Raw genomic sequence first — 19,204 nt, forward strand, 5'->3', positions numbered from 1 at the left:
ATGTTACTGGTTTATGTATTCTACTATACTCTACATCACTTATTTTAGACCGTACTCCTTCTGCTTGAAAAAGAAAGTTGACTATAAAACAGTGTTCCATGGGGCTGCTGTTGTGGCGTAATGGGTAAAGCCGCTGCTTGCAGTGCTGGTATCCCATATGGGTGCTGGTTCAAGACCCAGCTGCTCCACTTCCCATCCAGCTCTCTGCTATAGCATGGGAAAGCAGTAGAGGATGACCCAAAGCCTTGGGCCTCTGTACCCATGTGGGAGACCTGGAAGAAGCTCCTGGCTCCTGGCTTTGGATCAGCTCAGCTCTAGCCACTGCAGCCATCTGAGGAGTGAACCAGCGGATGGAAGACCTCTCTCTCCTCTCTCTCTCCCTCTCCCTCTGCCTCTCTGTAACAACTCTGCCTTTCAAATACATAAATAAATCTTTTTTTAAAGGTCTTCCTTCCGTTGGTTCACCCCACAAATGGCCGCTAAGGCCGGTGCGCTGCGCCGATCCGAAGCCAGGAGCTAGGTGCTTCCTCCTGGTCTCCCATGGGGTGCAGGGCCCAAGCACTTGGGCCATCCTCTACTGCCTTCCCGGGCCACAGCAGAGAGCTGGACTGGAAGAGGAGCAACCAGGACAGAACCGGCGCCCCAACCGGGACTAGAACCCGGGGTGCTGGCGCTGCAGGCAGAGGATTAGTCAAGTGAGCTGCGGCGCCAGCCCATAAATAAATCTTTAAAAAAAAACAAAAACAAAAACAAAACAAAACACAGTGTGCCATGGCAGGCCAGCAGCAGCCTCGTACGTCTGTGTCTCCCATGTCTCTTGGTGGCATGGAGAAGCCACGTCGAGCGAGTGACCTGCACCACCTGGGTAAGTTCACTGTGTGATGTTCTCAGATGCCTTTCTCAGACCGCGTCCCTGTGGCTGAGGGGCGCGTGGCTGGGTCCTTGCTTTCCTGCCCTTCTGGGTCTAGTTCTTGTCTCTGAGAAGTCCCTCTCTTGCTCATCTGGAGAAAACCATCTTCCTCTAGTCATCTTCTTCTAATAACATTAGCACTGCAAGTAGCTAATGTCTCCTCCACTCAAATCCACCCTGAAATTCCCTGCGTGGGATCCTCGCATTGCATGTCAGAGTGCCTGGTTTGGGTCCCGATTCTAACTCCAGCTTTCTCTACTGTGCACCCCAGAGGCAGCAGATGGTGGCTCACATACTTGGGTCCCGGCCACCCATGTGGGAGACCTGGATTAAGTTTTGGGTTCCTGGCTTTGGTCTGACCCAGCACTGACTGTTGTGGGCATCTGGGGAAGTGAGAAGGCAGATGAAAGATCTCCGTCTCTGACTCTCTGCCTTTTTAAACAAAATGGGGGGAAAATGTCAGTTACTGCAGATAGCCCGTTTCTGTGCCCTACTCTACGTCTTACAGAGGTTGATCGTGCAAGGCGCTGGCTGTGAAGACAGGGAAAGAGCCTCTGCTTGAAGCCAGTTCCATGACACTCAGCACCACTAGGCTTCTTTTCTTCCTGAACTTGGAAAGAATATAGCAAGGTTTTGCTTTACTACTTTTAACATTTAAAAAATTTGTTTTTTAAATTGATAAGTAAAAATTATACATATGAGCAGCATTTGACTTTAAAAATATTTTATACCTGCTTTCACTCACTTGCAATTTTCCTAATCTTAATTAAGATCATCTACTCCCCCTCAATTAAAAACTAATAATTGCCACCAAATAAATTAAAGATAAGGAAACTAAAAATAAATGTAGAAACTAGAAGAAACTATTAATGAAGATCAAAGTGGGCTGTGTATCTAAATTAATTTCACTGACTGATGTGGGGGACGGGTTAATAAAGATGTTAATAGTAACTCCCCGGGAGCCTTCGGCTGCACTCCAGAAGCGAGACGGTAATGAGCCCAGCCGGGCTTCAGAGATTTGGTGAGCGCCAGTGGCTTCATTAGCTGTGGCGAGGGAGGGCCGCTGGGGTCCCAGGGTGGGGACTCCACTCACATTGCGTTCCAGGAACATGGGGCCAAGCTCACAGATCCGAGAACAGGGTCATTTGGAACTAGACTTAGAAAAATGTTCTTAGCTGGTCTCCAGTCTAGGGCATTGTTTTAACGACCAAATCAATACGGTTGCCCTTTGGTTGTTGAGGTCACGCGGAATACTGTGGTGAACTTCACCTTGGGGTCTAAAAGGCCTGGATGTTCTGGGCGGCCGCTTCCTGGCTGGGTGACCCTAGGCGTGATGCACACCTCTAAAAGCCTCAGCTCTCTCATGGGTGCCTCTTTCTGCTAGGGCTTTGGGAATCAATGTAGCTTAATGTATGTAAAATGCCTAATGCATAGTGGTGGCTGATAAACAGTAGTTACTATTACCCAGGAATAAGGTGAATAACTCTTTACAGATTCTTTCTTAGCAAAGCAGTCGGAAGCAGAGTTATTACTCTTAGAGGCTGCAGCTGGAAGTGGAACCCCGGTGTCTAATTCCCAGTCATTGATTTATTTCACAAACATCCACTGAGCACCCACTAATGTGCCGGTTAGGGGGCATGTGTGAAATGCTAAAGGCACCAGACGTGGTTGGGTTTACTCTGCAGAAAACTCCAGCCTTCCTCCCACTTCCCCACGTTTGGAGCAATGAACAATGGGAACATTCATGCTGCCTGAGATTTCGGAGCCCTTGCTGGGTGCCCACTAGGTGGCACGTAGATGACACAGGTTAGGGGCGTGGGCACAGCATGGGCAGTCATCTCGCAGCAGTGCAGGTGCTGAAGGCAGCATGGACCCTTTGCCAGACAGACAGCCCTAACAGGCACTCATGCTGACTGAGATCAGTGTCATAGGGCTGAGGTCGGCTCTTACCACGTGGGAGTTCAGGCACCACAGAGGCCCAAGCGAGCACAAACCAAAGTGAATTCTGGCCCCTGGAGATGTGCCCGACAGCTAGAAAGAGGCCAAGGCTTCTAGAGGGGCTATAAGTGAAGACATCGGGAGAGCGTCAGTTCTCGCACACTTGTCCCTGAGCAACAGGGCATCTACAGATGCAGAAAACAGAACAGGAGCCAGCTTTTATTGAGCACCTACTGAAAGCCGGGCACTGTGGCAGATGCTGTTCCATGGTTTTCTTTCTCTCTCTCTCTCTCTCTCTCTCTCTCTCTCTCTCTTTCTCGGCACTGCCCTGCAAGATAAACAGAGGGACACAGCCCCAGTGGAAGGAGAGCGAGCTTTGCAATGAGGCATCGCCTCTTCGTGAGCCTGGGAGAAAAGTCTCCAGAAAAAAGGAACTTCTCCAAGTGCCCCAAGATGGCAACAGGGCACTTGCACGTGCCATTCCGTACAGAGGTTCCGCCCGCAGTTAGGGCCAGGCTTACTCTCTTCCCCACTTGGTCCCCACCGCGGAATAGCGCCCTCGCTGAAGAACCTGGCGCCGTGGGCCTGATGAGCTCAGATCGTGTTCGCAGCAAACGCACCGAGACTTGGATCAGAACCCTTCGAATACAAAGCCACCCAGCCCTTTTGGGGATGAGGATCGTTTTGGATTTTAATCACCCCCTGTCCCACAGAGGGTGTCAGAGGCAGGAAGCTCTCACGCTGGATTTAAAGTCCAAACAAGCCCTTGGCAAAGAGAGGCGGCCTGGCTGGCTGATGCCGGCGTTGCATCCCTGTTATTGCCTGCTTCCACCTGGTGGCCAGAAGCGGGGACGGCAGGCACGCGGAAAAAGAGCCGGGCATGGCCAGGATCTGTGTCCCTTAATAGGACAGCTGATTGTGGTCCCCACCGGGCTTTTTCTACCACTTTCCTGCCTTTTGAGCTCCGCTGCGTTCTTCCAGTGGAAGAACTTCCCGCGTGCGATGTTCTTCCCTGGGAGGGAAGGGACCAGGATAACCCCAGAAGCCTCCGCGCCGCTGAGCTCCTGTCACAAATCAGGCATGATTTTTCACAGATATTTCTTTAAAAAGTTTGAAGGCCTCGAAGGACTCTCTTCCCTTCTCTCTGGGAACAAGCATCAAAGAACAGGAACAAAATGCTTTGCATGCACATCAAGAACACTAATTGCCAATTTGGCAAATGCATTGACTAATGTCATGCACTGCTATTTCTAAATCCTCTCCCGTCCTTGACCCCCAGTATCTAGATGTAAACTTGGAACCATTAGTGGGGCAGGATAAAGTCTTCGGGTGCCTCCAATGGAATTGAGAGGGATTTAAACTCAGCGCTTTTGAGTGTGGTGAAATGAACTCAGCAGTACATTAATGCTAGGATTTGAGCTCACACAGCGTGAGCGCTTTCAAAAACCGTGTTTAAGGAAGCAAACAGAGCCGCGACAGGCCCTTTCAGGGGAGCCAGAGGAGTCGGATGAAACAATCAATGACACGTTACAAACCACAACTGGGCTGCAATCATGTGGGCAGCAGGAAAGTCTCTCTTTATCACGGGATCTTTGCGTCTAATGAGACAGCGCCTGGGCGTTCGCGTTAGCCGGGAAATGTCTAAATATTTAGCTGATGCTCTTCAAAGCCTTACACGATTCTGTAGCGAGCCGGTCTCTAAGGTCCGACCTTATTGCCACTGGGAAAAATCTGTCCAAAGGGAATTCATTGGAAAAGCCAGAAAACGTGATGATGAAAATACTCGTGTTGATGTGTTTCCTTCTCAAAATGAACTATGGCTAGTGTCCTTCAAAGACTTCGTTCAACAACAGCACGTTGCCAGTAAGGACTTTCTCTTAATTGACTCTGCCTCCTTCCCTACTTCGGAAACATGCGTGCGTTCTTCCTGTTTGCTCAGAGTGAGCCCCACCCCCCACGGCATGGCAGGTCCGCGGACCACCTGGCCCCTCCGCAGTGCTGGGGGCACAAAAGGGGAATGACTGTGACTCCCAAGTGCCTTTTCTTGGGCGTGGAAGGGGGAGCTAAGAAAGCTGCAGGAATTTTCTAAAACTGCCCATGGGAGTCCATCGTTGAAATTCACACCATGGTCTTAGCACATTTTAGCCTAAGATGACCATCGCGTGTGCTCTGAGCTTCGAGGGTCTTCTAGGCCACATCTCAGTCATGGCAGCAACTGGGACTCGAACCTCTGCTGGCTCCCTGATGGTAGAATTCCCTCTGGCTTCCTGTGGCCTCTCTTAGGCGTCGCCGCTGGCACTTCTCCCTTCCCCCACGGAGGCGGCCAGCTCAGCCCCAGTTCCCCGCCAGTTTGATTAATGTGTCTTGGCTAATTGTGTGAAAGATGGCAGCCCTTTAGCAAGTGTGACCGGTTTATTGTTGAGCCAATCAGGGGCGCCTCGGTTCGCGTGTGAAAAGGGGGTGTGTTGCCAGGGAGGCTGAGTGTTTGGCGGCAGAGTCAAAGCAGGAGCGTTTTGGGGGGTCACACAGCAACACCCACTTCTTTGAGGGGGTGTTACTATGCTCTACTAAACCTGTAAACCTCTTACTCAAAGCACTTTTTCTCTCCTCCCTCTTTTTTCAAGATCTTTTTTTTCCCATGGTGCGAGCAGGCAAGACACCGGCTACTCTGCAGATGGAGTTCACGTTCCAGGGTTTTTAATATTTCACTTTTATATTTCTGTTAGAGAATGATCCTGCTGAGAGTCTGGGAATCCGTGCTCCTCAGAACCCCCTCACTGACACTTGGATATATTGCTCTGAAAGCTATCCCAGGAGAAAAGATTAAACAAAAAAAGCCTACTTTTCAAAGCCTACTTCTCAATCTGCCCACATCAAAATAAGACAACTGGCCCTTTGAAGTGGAGGACACGGAGTTCTCAGCCGGCTTGCTTAGAATGGAGAGTGGGGGAGAAGAAAGGAGAGAAAGGGAGGAAGGCAGGAGGGGGGGCAGGGAGAGAGGGAGGGAGGGAAGGAAAGAAGGCAGCAAGCAAGGAGGGAGGGAAGGGGGCAGTCTCTAAAACTCACACAGCCCGCTCACCTTTTCCAGACTGAATCAGGCGCAAGAGCCTGAATTGATGGCTAGAAACCTGCCTTCCAGAGCCCTAAGAAAACAGGTAACTCATCAGAGAAACTTGTCCCGCGGCATTAGCACCAGGTGATTTTTAAAAGCCCTGGACAAACAGAAGCTATATTGTTCTCCCAGACAGAGTTCCAACGGTGCTAGAAACAACAGAGTGGACAAGGATGGACACTGGGTGGGTCCCTCAAGTCCGGAGCCACCAAGCTCCCTCAAAATTATACCAGCTGAATGCCAAGTTTGGAGGCGCCACTCCTTAGAATGAAAAGGAATGGAAGAGAATGCTTGTCCAGAATGGTGTTAACACAGGTCTCACCTGTGACGTTTTTCTGGCTCCCATCTCCTCTTTGGTTCCCCTTAATTATTGAAATTCAGGTGTATGGCAGCAGCAGCCACAGCTCAGGAATGGAGATGGGTGGGTGGGGCCCAAAAGGATCTTTCGATTGACACAAGGGGATGCTCCTGTCTGACAGATGTTAATGGCCCTTTTGAAACACAGTCCTATGAGTGAGTTAGCAATAGTACCGATCCCACGCCCAAGACATGCTGGACTTTTAAGATTCATAAAGATGGTTAGAAATCTTGATGTGGCTAAGGTGACAACTCCCTTTCTTTCCTAAGCTCAGCCTGGCCCTTACCACAAGCTCCCTGAGCCTATGGAAGCAAGGTTCAAAAATGAGTACCCCAGAAACAAGAGAATTGGTGAACGAGTGTGGACGAATGGATCCAAAGCCCCGCTCCAGAGGTGCAGGAATCCACCACAGCCATCCCTGTAGCCCCAGCAACACTGCATAGCACCTAGCAGATGGCAGGTGCTTCACAATGAGGACTGGTTTGAGTGAAATTGAATCCTACTAGAAAAGCGATGCAGAATTTGAACATACTGATGCTGGGCTTGGAGAATTTTCTTTATAAATAGAAATTTAGATTTTACTTAGAAATAAGACCAAAATGAAAAACATAAAGTATTTCTATTTAATTGGAACCCCAGTGTCTTATTTAGCAAAGAATCAGAAGGGAAGCATTTTGTCCAAGTTTCTAGCACTATTATTCTCACCAAAGCACTCTGTATTAGAGATCCTTGTTTATTGCCTGGACCAACCTGAAACCCACACGTGTGAGGCTTGGGGAACAACCTGTGCTCATACTGAAAATGGCAGCTTTGTTTTGACATCATCCCCATTGCTCTCCGCACCCATCTGTCACCCTAACCTTCTGCTTGCATCCATGTCAGGAAGCCGAGGAAAGTAAAGGGTCCCATTTTCACCCAGATGGAGAGTTGAGTGGACAAGGCAGGCAGGAACCAGGTTGTACCCAGAGACAGGAGTTACTGTTGTAGACTGGACCACAGTCCACAGTCTCTACAAGAGCATAACCTTTGTTTTTCGCGCAGAGCAAAAGGAAAACGCACGATTCCAAGACTTTTGGAATGAGGGACATTTTTCTCACCGTTCAACTCAGGCAAAAGCATTCGAAATAGGAAACCATTCGTAAGTGATTCCAAGGCCATTAAACGATGGAAATGACCATTCACAAGGCGGCTTTAAGGACTTTGCAGTTAGTCCTGAGCTCTGTGAAGAGTTCCTGTAACCCTGACCAGTTCAAGATACACGATCCCAGTGTATAGCTGCTTTAGCAAAAGTGTTAGATGCTGGAGACAAGAAGAAAAGAATCCCAGCTCCCCATGTCTTTTGTTTTCTTCCTTTAATCTCTAAATTTCTTACTCACCTGGACGCTAGCCAGGAAAATCTCATACCAATGTTAGTAATGGCAACAATTTGGGAGAATCTTATATTAAGTCACGTGAGGATAGAAGAATATAAAGACCAGTAAATATGGCTTCGAGCGTATGCATCCTAATGTTGTCCTTATCGGTACGCTTCTGTCTATCTCCCCATTAATCCTGCCACTGAGTCCAGCTTTGGCCTGGCCTTCACTTGCTCCTCCAGCTCCTGGAACAACCCTTCGTCCTGTGGCTCATCTGACTGGCTTCTTCCTTCTGCCTCAGGACCCTTGATGTGACTCTCGGGTAATCTGACTCTTGGGGCCATTTCTCAACCACTTCCTCACAGACAGTACTTCCAACACTTACAGATCCACCTCCCACAGCCAGACTAACAGACTCAAATGTGTGATAGATAATGACCGAGTCCAGAACAAATGGATGAATTCTTGGTAAGAACAATCTAGAGCCATCTGAGCTGGCTTGTCCTAAGCCTGGGGAGCCTCTTCCCACCCCTTTCCATTGTATTAGCTTTCTTTCATACTTTATGAGGATCACTGATCTACCAAATAAACTCCATGATAACCCGGAGGCTCAAAAGTGAGACCACCTCTTGAGTTGTTCTTTGGAGTCATTGTATTTGGAATCTGATGTGAAATGATAGTCATTTCAATTCTTTTTCAGCTTGTTCCTTGTGTTTCACAGAATGTCACTGATCTAACCTCAACTACTATTTCAGAGTGCTTCTCATAAAAGGACTGGTGAAGGAATATAAGAATCTAGAAATCCATTTAGCTCTCTCTTTGCTATTAAGTTCTCAATGCAAGCAGAACACTGTGTGGCCAATGCCCTCCTTCCACTGCTAACTCTCAGAGTGTGCAGAAGCTTGTGTCAGTGTTACCTGGGTTGTAGTTAGGTAGCTTGGAGACTCCAGGCCAGGTATCTTCCGTAGGGACTCCCAACACCTACAAAAAGCCAGAGAAAGACAAAGAAGAGTGAGTGGGGAGACAAGGTGGATGGAGCAGATATGGAGACATAACAGAAATATAATGGGGAGGAAACAGGTGTGTGTCCCATTACATCAGCTCCTGTATCCGAGGAGCAAGCTTTACCTCTTCTAGTATTTGTAGTTTATCGGGAAACTTCCAGTGTATTCCTGGGGTCCTGGACCCGTGTCTCCACTAACTCACTCGTAATCCTGAGACAGACCATAAAAGTCATTTCCCTAAATATTGCACAATCACTGGCTAAAGTGATTTCTCTAAATACCGCACAATCACCATGTATTAGGATATCACGCTGGGAGTTGGGGACCTGTGCAAGCAGAAGCGACTGCCCCTTTGCCTGACATAAGACGGCCGCATCTTTACTGACAAGAGACACTTGACAGCTTGAATTATGCCTCAGCGTGGGCATTCAGCTGTGCTCAAATTTGAAAGGATTTGGATTCCTGACCTTCAGGCAGTGGAATGTTGGCTGGAAATGACCCCAAACCTAACTCCAGTCCTTCCTACCAAATTCATCTGCTCTGTTTGTTTTCTCTGTGGCCAGCAGCTTGGAATATGGCATTGGATTTTCACTGGTGTATGATAATGTACATATCACTTGAAGAGGAGCGGTCTATGTTCTGGTTTACCAAGCTGAAGCTCTAGTTTTTAATTAAGGTGTTGTGTGAAAGTAAAAGTCGTTTGGAATACAATGCCGAAACAGCTCAGATTTTGGGTGGAGCTGTCACCGTGTGTTTCCATGTAGGCATCACCTTACCAATCCTAAAAGCCTGTAGCCGGTTATATCTGGGAGCCAGAACAACATTTTGGTGAAAGATTAGTGAAACAGTAGTAGCCTTCATGACTCCTCTGCAATAAAGCTCTTTGATGAAGCATTATCGCAGTATAACTCTTTTGAAGCATGTCTCCAAAAATCTACCGGATCCATATGCAAAACAGTGACTATGTAGCTGACACCATTTTTAAGGCCGGAAGTCAATTGCCTGACAGTGACTGGACATAATCAATGAGGAATCTAGGACCACCATGTCTATCAGTCGGCAGACTAGGCCTCCGACGGAGAGCTAGAATAATTTTTGGTTCCTGTTCAGCTTGTCTTCAAATGAAAGACATTTAAGTGTTATTTTCCCTCATATAATAGCAAATCACGATACCCAATCAAGTCTTCCTTCTTTGATCCTCTCCCTAAACAACCTGAAAAGCCAGTGAGCGTCTTCGAGGCCTTCCCATCACCCTCTCTGAGCCAGAGGGAGCCCTAAAGATCTTGGAATCCAGTTTGAAAAACCAACTGGACAAATTCTTTGGTGGGGGAGGGCCGGGAAGGGAAGCTCACTTCTCTTTTGGAACCGGAACAGCTGATGTGTTTGGACAGACGCACGTGTAAACAAGTAGGTGTGACTCATGTGTGCCTTTAAGAAAGCAAAGATAAGAGACAACAATCCAGGAAATAAATAATCACATCTCTGTCTTCTCTAAGGTGAGAGCTCTCAGAACTGTTGGTTACTTTGTACTATGTTTTACTAACGTTGACAAAAGGGGTTCCAGAATTTTTTGAAAATCTTATGTTGAAAGCTTCAAGCTTGAGCTTTTAAAAGCTTAAATAAAATTCAAAATACTTGATTCTGAAATTTGAGGTGCAGTTCCTGTTTGAAAAGTATTGAATTTTTTTTTTCACTTGAGAAAATGACTGAATCTCCCATTCACTGCCTGGGAAACTGAAAACTAAAAATGGTTGATTTATTCCCTCCCTGAAGGCTTTTAAAAGGCAGCCAGTGAGTGCTATGTTTGAAACCACAGTGGACTGGAGAGGCTGTTTATCTGCCTTTATTGGAATGGAAACTAAAGGCATTTTGATTAATGGATTTAAAGTCAGGATAGTTTATCCTGATTTTAGAACTGAATCCAGGATTATGTGCAAAAAATCAGTTATTAAAAGAGTTAGATTTAAAATTTATTTATTTGCATTTTATTTGAAAGACACAGAGACAGAGGCAGAGAGACAAAGAAAGATTTTCCACTGGCTGGCTCGCTTCCCCAAATGCCCACAAAAGTTGGCAGCTGGACCAGGTCAAATCCAGTAGCTCAGAACTCCATCCTCGTCTCCCACATGGGCGGCAGGGATCCAAGTCCCTGAGTTCCCATCTGCTGCCTCCTGCATTGCACATTTAGTAGGAAGCTGGATTATAAGTGGAATAGCTAGCAGCTGGTGCCGAGGCTCACTAGGCTAATCCTCCACCTGCGGCACCGGCACACCGGGTTCTAGTCCCGGTTGGGGCGTCAGATTCTGCCCCGGTTGCTCCTCTTCCAGGCCAGCTCTCTGCTGTGGCCAGGGAGTGCAGTGGAGGATGGCCCAAGTGCTTGGGCCCTGCACCCCATGGGAGACCAGGATAAGTACCTGGCTCCTGCCATCGGATCAGCGCGGTGCGCCGGCCGCGGCGGCTATTGGAGGGTGAACCAATGGCAAAGGAAGGCCTTTCTCTCTCTCTCTCTCTCTCACTGTCCACTCTGCCTGTCAAAAAAAATAAAAAAAATTAAAAAAAGATGGTAAAATACAGATTGAGAACTCCTCGTTATGTCTTTATTCCTGAAAGTGGGATCTCAGGATCGAGGCAGAGGCCACTGTGCTTAGAGGCTGGGAGATCTGGGATGGATCTATTGCTTTCAAAGAAGCAATTCCTTCATAAAATATCACAGAGCCTGAACTAGCTTTCCATTTTTATCTGTGTAGACAGATAAAATTACTAAATCTTTATTACTAAATTGTAGTTTACTAAATTACATTGAGTAAAACACAAATTCTGGAGCTATCGGTCCTTCGTTTACTTTTCTAACCTGCTTCACAGGCAACAAAAGCAGAAATGGACAAATGGGATCACTAACAATCACAGCAAGAGAAACAACAGAACGAAGAGACAACCTACAGGATGGGAGAAAAAATTTACAAACCATGCTTCTGACAGGGTTAATATCCAAAATATACAAGGAACTCAAAGAACTCAATAGTAAAAAGACAAATAACCCATTTTTTAAAAGATCAAAATACCATGATGGACCCACAAATACAAAAAATGCCCATCATCTCTAATAATCAGAGAAAGGCAGGCAGGTTATGGCCACAGTGAAATCTCATCTCTTGCCAGCTGCTACTATCAAAAAGAACAAAGATAGGTTTTAACAAAGATGTGGAGAACTAGAATCCTAGCAAGCTATTGACGTGAATGTAAATTAGTACTGCCACAGGATAGGTGTTTGGTGCAGCGGCTAAAACACTCTTTGGGGTGCCTGCATTCCAGGTTGGAGGTTGAATGTGAGTCCTGGCACTTCCGCATCTGATCCAACTTCCTGCTAATGCTCTCCCTGAAAGACAGCAGATAACAGTTCAAGTATCTGCGTCCCTGCCATCTAGATGGGAGACCCTGATGGAGTTTTGAGTTCCTGGCTTCAGCCTGGCCCAGCCTGGCTGTTGTGGGAATTTGGGGAGTGAACCAGTGGATGGAAGATATCTCTCTCTCTCTCTCTCTTCCTCCCTCCCTTTCAAATAAAATAAAATAAAATAAATTGGCCAGCGCTGCGGCTCACTAGGCTAATCCTCCACCTTGCGGCGCCGGCACACCGGGTTCTAGTCCTGGTCGGGGTGCCGGATTCTGTCCCGGTTGCCCCTCTTCCAGGCCAGCTCTCTGCTGTGGCCAGGGAGTGCAGTGGAGGATGGCCCAAGTGCTTGGGCCCTGCACCCCATGGGAGATCAGGATAAGTACCTGGCTCCTGCCATCGGATCAGCGCGGTGCGCCGGCCGCGGCAGCCATTGGAGGGTGAACCAATGGCAAAGGAAGACCTTCTCTCTCTCACTGTCCACTCTGCCTGTCAAAATAAATAAATAAATAAATAAATAAATAAATTAACATGATCTAGCACTTTCCACACCCAGGCACTGGGCTAGGAAACAACACTGTGTTGAAGAGATAGCTACGCCCATGTTCGCTGCAGTGTCATTCAGAATCACCAAGCTACGGAATCAACCTAGCTGTCTGTCACCGATCTTGGATGCATAAAGGAAATGTGGTGCAGGTACATGAAGGAATGCTATTCGGCCTTCAGAAAAGGAAATCCCGTTATCTGTGAGGACATGGATGAAGCTGGAAGTCGCTATCAAAGGAAATAAGCCAGGAACAGGATGACAAATACCTCATGATCTCACTTGTCTTTGGAAGCTAAAGAGGCTGAAACCCCAGGAGCAGAGCGTGAAGAGGTGGAGACTGCAGGTGGGAGATGATGGTTGAAGGATGCAAAATTTCAGTTAGACAAGAGGAAGAAGTCCAAGAGATCTACTGTGCAACCTTGTATTCTTGACAGGCACCAGAGACTAGGTTTTAATTGCTCTTACCACAAACACTGGTAAGTATGTGATGCAATGCCAGTGTTCACGTCCTTGATTTGGCCGTTCCACAATGCACATGTGTTTCAGATCATGTTACACACAATAAATATAATTTTTATTTTTTATTTACCAAAAAAAAACATCAGCCTGGATCTGAAGCTTACCCAGGGTTACTCAGATGCAAAACTCAGCCATATGGATCAGCTGCATATACACGTCGGGTGTCATTAACTATGATGTCAGGGACGCCATCCCTTCCGCCAGGCTTTTCTCTTGTTTGGCATTTTTGCTGTAACTTTGTGTGAGCTTGAGTGTGGCAAAACTACTCGGGGACATTATTTCCTCATTGGGAAAAACAAAAAAACTTGAGTCTGAATTTGTAGAGTCCCTCCTTAGCAGTCTTCCTTCACAGGTGATCGGAAGACTTTATCGTGGCTTGAATTTTGGTAAGGCGTGCCAGCAACAACCATGCTTTACTTACAGGGTAAATTAAATCCAAGTGCTATTATTCAGCACTTGCCACACACCAGGCACTGGGCCAGAAAAAAGACTTCTGACCTGCCTGAGGTGTGGTAGTATAGAAGACAACGTGGGTGTGGACGGTGGGGACTCTCCCTTTGTCTTCAGATTGTGGAACTACAGATGTAAAACAAGACTGTGGTCTCTCCCTGCTTGGATGGGACCATGGGAAAATGAGATGTAATCAACTCCAACCTCCTGATGCCTGTAAAAATACAGTTCGCAGCAGCAGGCTTTGGGGCTCAGCAGGTTAAGCCACTGTCTATGAGGCACACAGGCTGTATCAGAGTGCAGGTTCCCACCCAGCTCCCTGCTAGTGCACCTGGGAAAGCAGCAGATGGTGGTCCACATACTTGGGCCCCTTCACCCATGTGGGAGAACTGGAAGGAGCTCCTGGCTCCTGGTTCTGGCCTGGCCCAGCCCTGGCTGTTGTGGCCATTTGGGGAGTGAGTTAGTGGATTGAAGATTCTCTCTCTCTGGCACTCTTTCAAATAAACAAATAAATAAATCTTAAAAGACTATAGCTAAGTGATTTAGAAATATGTCCTTGAGTCAACAATGAGCTATGAAAGTTTACCAACTTGAGAAATACTTGAGGGAAAAATGTCCTGAAAAGAGTAGAATATGACAATCTTCCAAAAGTCCAAAACCCATATGTGGTTTGGAAAAAACCTCATGGACTTTCATTTGTTCTACACCAAAATAAACTGTCGCTCCCCCATTAGCGGAGGAACAACACTGAACCCTGCGCTGTTCTTTCTACCCGGCTCTTCCCGGGTTAGCTGCCGGCCCCTCTACCTCCGTGGAGGGGCGGCATCCCCCGCCACTTTCCCCGCTTCCGTGGAGGAGCGGCACACCACCGGCCGGCTCTCTCGGGGGCTGCTCAGATGTTCCTCAGGTGTTCCTCTTAGATGTTCCTGGTGCATGTTGTCTCTCTCCTCCTTTATAGTCCTCTTCCACCAATCCCAACTCTGCTACCCACACGCTGAGCATGCTCCTCTCCTCCAATCAGGAGCAGGATCAGCTCCTGCAGCTTATCAAACTGATGAGGCAGCTGCGTAGAGGTTGTTTGGTCTCTCTCTCTCAGCGCCATATTGTGGGAGAGCAGATGCATAGAATAAGTCTTAATTCCAGTAACTTAGTCTAGTCTCAGTTGCTCCCCACAATAAACCTATGTTTTTATTCCATCTCCCATAAGCTTTTGGAAATGCCCTTGCATGATGATGGAAAATGAGAGCGGAGCTACAATGTCCTGTACCTTCTGCTCAGAGAAGTCACAGCATCACAGAGTCAGAGAACCCAACACAATTCAAGATGCTGAGGCCCAGAGAGGTTGGTTACAAGACCCGCTGCACCTCACACCTGAAGAGGGCGCTGCATTTGGACCTCACCAATCCTGACTTCAGGTGGATGTTATTTCTCACATGCTTACTTGTTTCACACTTGTGATGAGTTGTCATACACAAAGTTGTCAAAATACACCTTTGACTTACTGTGGTGCGGGGAAGACAGCAGCAGACAGGAACATGGCGGCCGGGGAAGGACTTGTCAGACACGTTTGTTTTTGGTTTTTTTTTGGCACTGTCTGTCCAGATTCAAGCCCAAATCCCTTCACTTACTGATTCACTTAAAACATCTTTCAGGAGCCCAGTGTCAGTCACTAAGGCCAATCCTGGAAACTTGAACTAAGAACTAGAAAGTTATCAGATCCTGGGGAACATCTAGCCTACTTTTTCTGTCCTATGATTTCCGGGGCTGTGCTAACTGCAGGGAACTGTAACATAAATGTTTTTTTCAAATAGTACAGAACATTAAAAAAAATAAGTTTATACACAACTCTTCACACCCAAATATACTTGTATCCTTTCCAAGTGGTCTTACACATCTTAGTTCGACATTGCTATTTATACTAGCCATCTATACATACATCCTTTTACGTATTATGTGGGTTCTGTTCATTTCACATGATTTCCTCATGCTCTACTCATCAGACTCTTAGCCTGAACAACACTTGACATTACAGATTTTGCTTCTTCTTATGCTTTCTTTTCTCCATGCCTTGTGGCCTCTGATAAGAATGTGCAAAGTACTTACACAATGATGAATGTCCGATAAGTGTTGCTTCCTGATTGATTAAATCACAAGGAAAAACTCCTTGCGGGTACAGAAGGCCACTGGAAGGTGAGGTCTAGACAATGCTAACTGTGCTTCCTGTACTGTGGGGAAGAAGTGACATGACTACATGCAGAACGGAACAACTAGGTTAAACATCAGGTAACGTTTATGAGCACGTAGGTTATTGAAACCCCTGCCTACAACAATTTATATGAGAGAAGAAGAAAGCCAACATTTATTGAGCACTTCCGGTGTACAGAACTTGTGATGCATTTGGTCTCACAACAAGGCTAGGAAGTCACTATCACTAATCCCAGTTTACAGAGGGAGAACTGAAGCCCAGGGAGACTACATCACTTGTGCAGACTCATTTAAGGAGCAAGTGGCCAGAATTCATGCCACGTCTTCTGACTCCCAAGTCTTAACCTTAGGTTCCTGTGGGGAGCAACTCAGACTAGACTGTTACTCGAATTAAGACATTCTATGCATCTGCTCTCCCACAATATGGCGCTGGGAGAGGAGGAAACAGCTTCTACACAGCTGCCTCCAGTTCAGCCAATAAACTGTAGGACTTGCTCCTGATTGGAGGAGAGCAGCGTACTCGGCGTGTGGGCAGCCGAGTTAGGATTGGCGGAGGAGGACTATAAAGGAGGAGAGAGACGGCATGCACCAGGAACATCTAACGGGAACATCTAAGGGGAACACCTGTGCAGCCCCCGAGAGAGCCGGCCGGTGGTGTGCCGCTCCCCCACGGAAGTGGGGAAAGTGGCAGGGGGAACCGCCCTTCCACAGAGGTGGAAGGGTCGGTAGCCAACCCGGGAAGAACCAGCAGCAAACCCGGGGAGGGCCGAGCAGACAAAAGAACAGCGCAGGGTCCTGTGTCGTTCCTCCACGAAGAGGGGGAGCGACAGGTTCCCTCCAGCCCCACCGATGGCACAGTATCTGATGATGTCATGTGAAGAGAGCATTTCTCTGTCTTGCAGGGGTTTTGAACAAAGGTCTTTTGGCTTGAAAAATATCCTTTTTAGTTTGTGACCGTTTCCCAGTGTTCCCCATGTTTCCTCATAAAGAAAACTTAATGTCTATGATTAATCTTTATAAAATATCTTGATTTCACAAAGTCCCTTTTATTTGAGGCAGAGGAGAAGGAGCAGGTTCCAGGGTAGGAAGTGACTACCCTCCCCCCATTTAAATCACCTTGACACATCCTTCAACCTGCATGAGCCTTGCAAATGTGATGCTATGTGAAGCAAGCCAGATGCAGAAGGCAGATGTTGTACAATCCTCTTAGAGGAGGCGTGAGGAGTAGGCAAATTCATACAGATGGAAAGTAGATGAATGGTTAGCAGGGGGGCTAGGCTGGAGCACCAGGCGGGTTACTGCTGAATGAGTGAGAGCTGCTCTTTGGGACGATGCCAAGGTTCTGGAAATGGTGGCAGTGGAGGAGGCAAAACTCCATGATTCTTCTTAAAGCCAACGCACTGTACACTTACAAACAGTTAAAATGGCAAAGTTTATATCACGTATATTTCAGCCTCATACAAGTCACCCAAAAAGGAACTATGCAGATGACTATAGTATGAGTATAGTACTATATAAGCACATAAAAACAAAGCACACGAAAGGGCAGGTGAAGCAGTGATAAACAATGAATAAAGAAATGGGGCCCAACACACACACAAAGGCATTGTGACACCCTAGGAATTTGGTTGTGGATGAGCATGATAAACAGTATATGTCTCTCGTTTCTATCAGGATTCCATGAAAATTTAATGTCTTATCCTCAGGTGATCAAGATTCAAGGTAAACACATGGAAGAATTAGAGTTGAGGGTGGCAAGGTAGGGACCCAAGAAATTCTCCTGGGGAGTTAAGGTGATGATAATGATAATAATAATAATAGCTGGAGACCGGACGTCACCAGTGGGGTGGATTCCTGGGCTGTCACGGGAAAGCAGCAGGTTTCTTGACCGCTCATTCCTAAGGTGCTTATCCCTGTGGCAAACATCAATTTCCACAACCTAGAGGCGGCTCCCTATCTCAAAGCAGAAGGATCACTGGCGCAAATTGAGTTCAAAGTTCAAAATGCAGGTACTTCTCTTTCTTAAGAGACGTTTTTCTCTTACCTCCCAGATCTTCTCCAGTTGTTCAAGGATGTTGGAAACCCCAGGAAACAGAGGTTGGCCCTGGAACATTTCAATAAAGATGCAGCCCGCGCCCCTGGCACAGGAAGCAAGAGTCAGTGACGCCTTCAAGGAGACTCTGGGTGCAACACTGAACATCAGAGCGCTCCCTGCTGAGAAACACTCCGGAGCTGTTACATAGGGGCCACATGCTACAGAGTCTGGGGCAAAAAAAAAAAAATCGAGTTGTCTGCACCTTTTTGTTAAAATGGAAAACAGTCAGTAGTGGTTAGGAACACGGTATGAAGATATTTCAGGAAGAACAGGAAGAAAAAAAGAAAAAAAAATAGAATGAAAAGTTTATTTTGGTAAAAAAAAAATTGAAACCCATGCATACCTTTTCATAATACACATTTCTATGAACTTTTTGAAGACCCCCTCATATAGTTATTAGATGGTTTAGGTCATTAAAGTTCATGAGCTCTCGGTTTTATAAGAGGGGAAGGTACTGAATCCTGATACTGCACACCCCTTTTCATTGAATCAAGGATGCTATTATTGTAAGAGGCGTCATTATTTTATGTACCATTAGGAAATTAAAGAGGTTGGCCCTGTGGTGCAGTGGGTTAATGCCCTGGCCTGAAGTTCCGGCATCCCATATGGGTGCCAGTTCTAGTCCTGGCTGCTCCTCTTCTGATCCAGCTCTCTGCTATGGCCTGGGAAAGCAGTAGAAGATGCCCCAAGTCCTTGGGCCCCTGCACCCGCATGGGAGACCTGGAAGAAGCTCCTGGCTCCTGGCTTCGGATCAGCATGGCTCCAGCCGTTGTGGCCATCTGGGGGAGTGAACCAGTGGATGGAAGACCTCTCTTGTGGGGAGCAGCCCGGACTAGACTGAGTTACTGGAATTAAGACTTATTCTATGCATCTGCTCTCCCACAGTATGGCGCTGGGAGAGAAGTAAACAGCTTCCGCACAGCTGCCTCCAGTTCAACTAATAAACTGTAGGACTTGCTCCTGATTGGAGGAGAGCAGCGTACTCGGCGTGTGGGCAGCCGAGTTGGGATTGGCGGAGGAGAACTATAAAGGAGGAGAGAGACGGCATGCACCAGGAACATCTATGGGGAACATCTAAGGGAACCCGTGCAGCCCCCGAGAAAGCCGGCCGGCGGTGTGCCGCTCCCCTGCGGAAGTGGGGAATGTGGCCAGGGGGAACTGCCCTTCCACGGAGGTGGAAGGGATAGTAGCCAACCCGGGAAGAACCAGCAGCAAACCCGGGGAGGGCCGAGCAGACGAAAGAACAGCGCAGGGTCCTGTGTCGTTCCTCCACGAAGAGGGGGAGCGACATAATGGTGCCGTGACTCGGATATGAAGCCCAGG

General features: G+C 47.3%; 1 protein-coding gene across 5 annotated transcripts in view; it reads right to left on the bottom strand.

Moving 5' to 3' along the window:
* CDK15 (cyclin dependent kinase 15) overlaps nt 1–19,204 on the bottom strand; it is a 105,257-nt gene that overhangs the window by 29,404 nt on the left and 56,649 nt on the right. For all 5 annotated transcript variants that reach the window (XM_089330061.1, XM_051849290.3, XM_089330060.1 and 2 more), the window contains 2 exons: nt 17,831–17,924; nt 8,591–8,654 (listed from right to left, as the gene is read on the bottom strand). In XM_089330061.1, the coding sequence (XP_089186187.1) occupies nt 8,591–8,654; nt 17,831–17,924 (158 nt within the window). The remainder of the gene's footprint in view (nt 1–8,590; nt 8,655–17,830; nt 17,925–19,204) is intronic.

Source organism: Oryctolagus cuniculus, chromosome 3 (assembly GCF_051225735.1).
Source record: "Oryctolagus cuniculus isolate XC-2025 breed Fujian yellow rabbit chromosome 3, ASM5122573v1, whole genome shotgun sequence".
NCBI classification, from domain to species: domain Eukaryota; kingdom Metazoa; phylum Chordata; class Mammalia; order Lagomorpha; family Leporidae; genus Oryctolagus; species Oryctolagus cuniculus.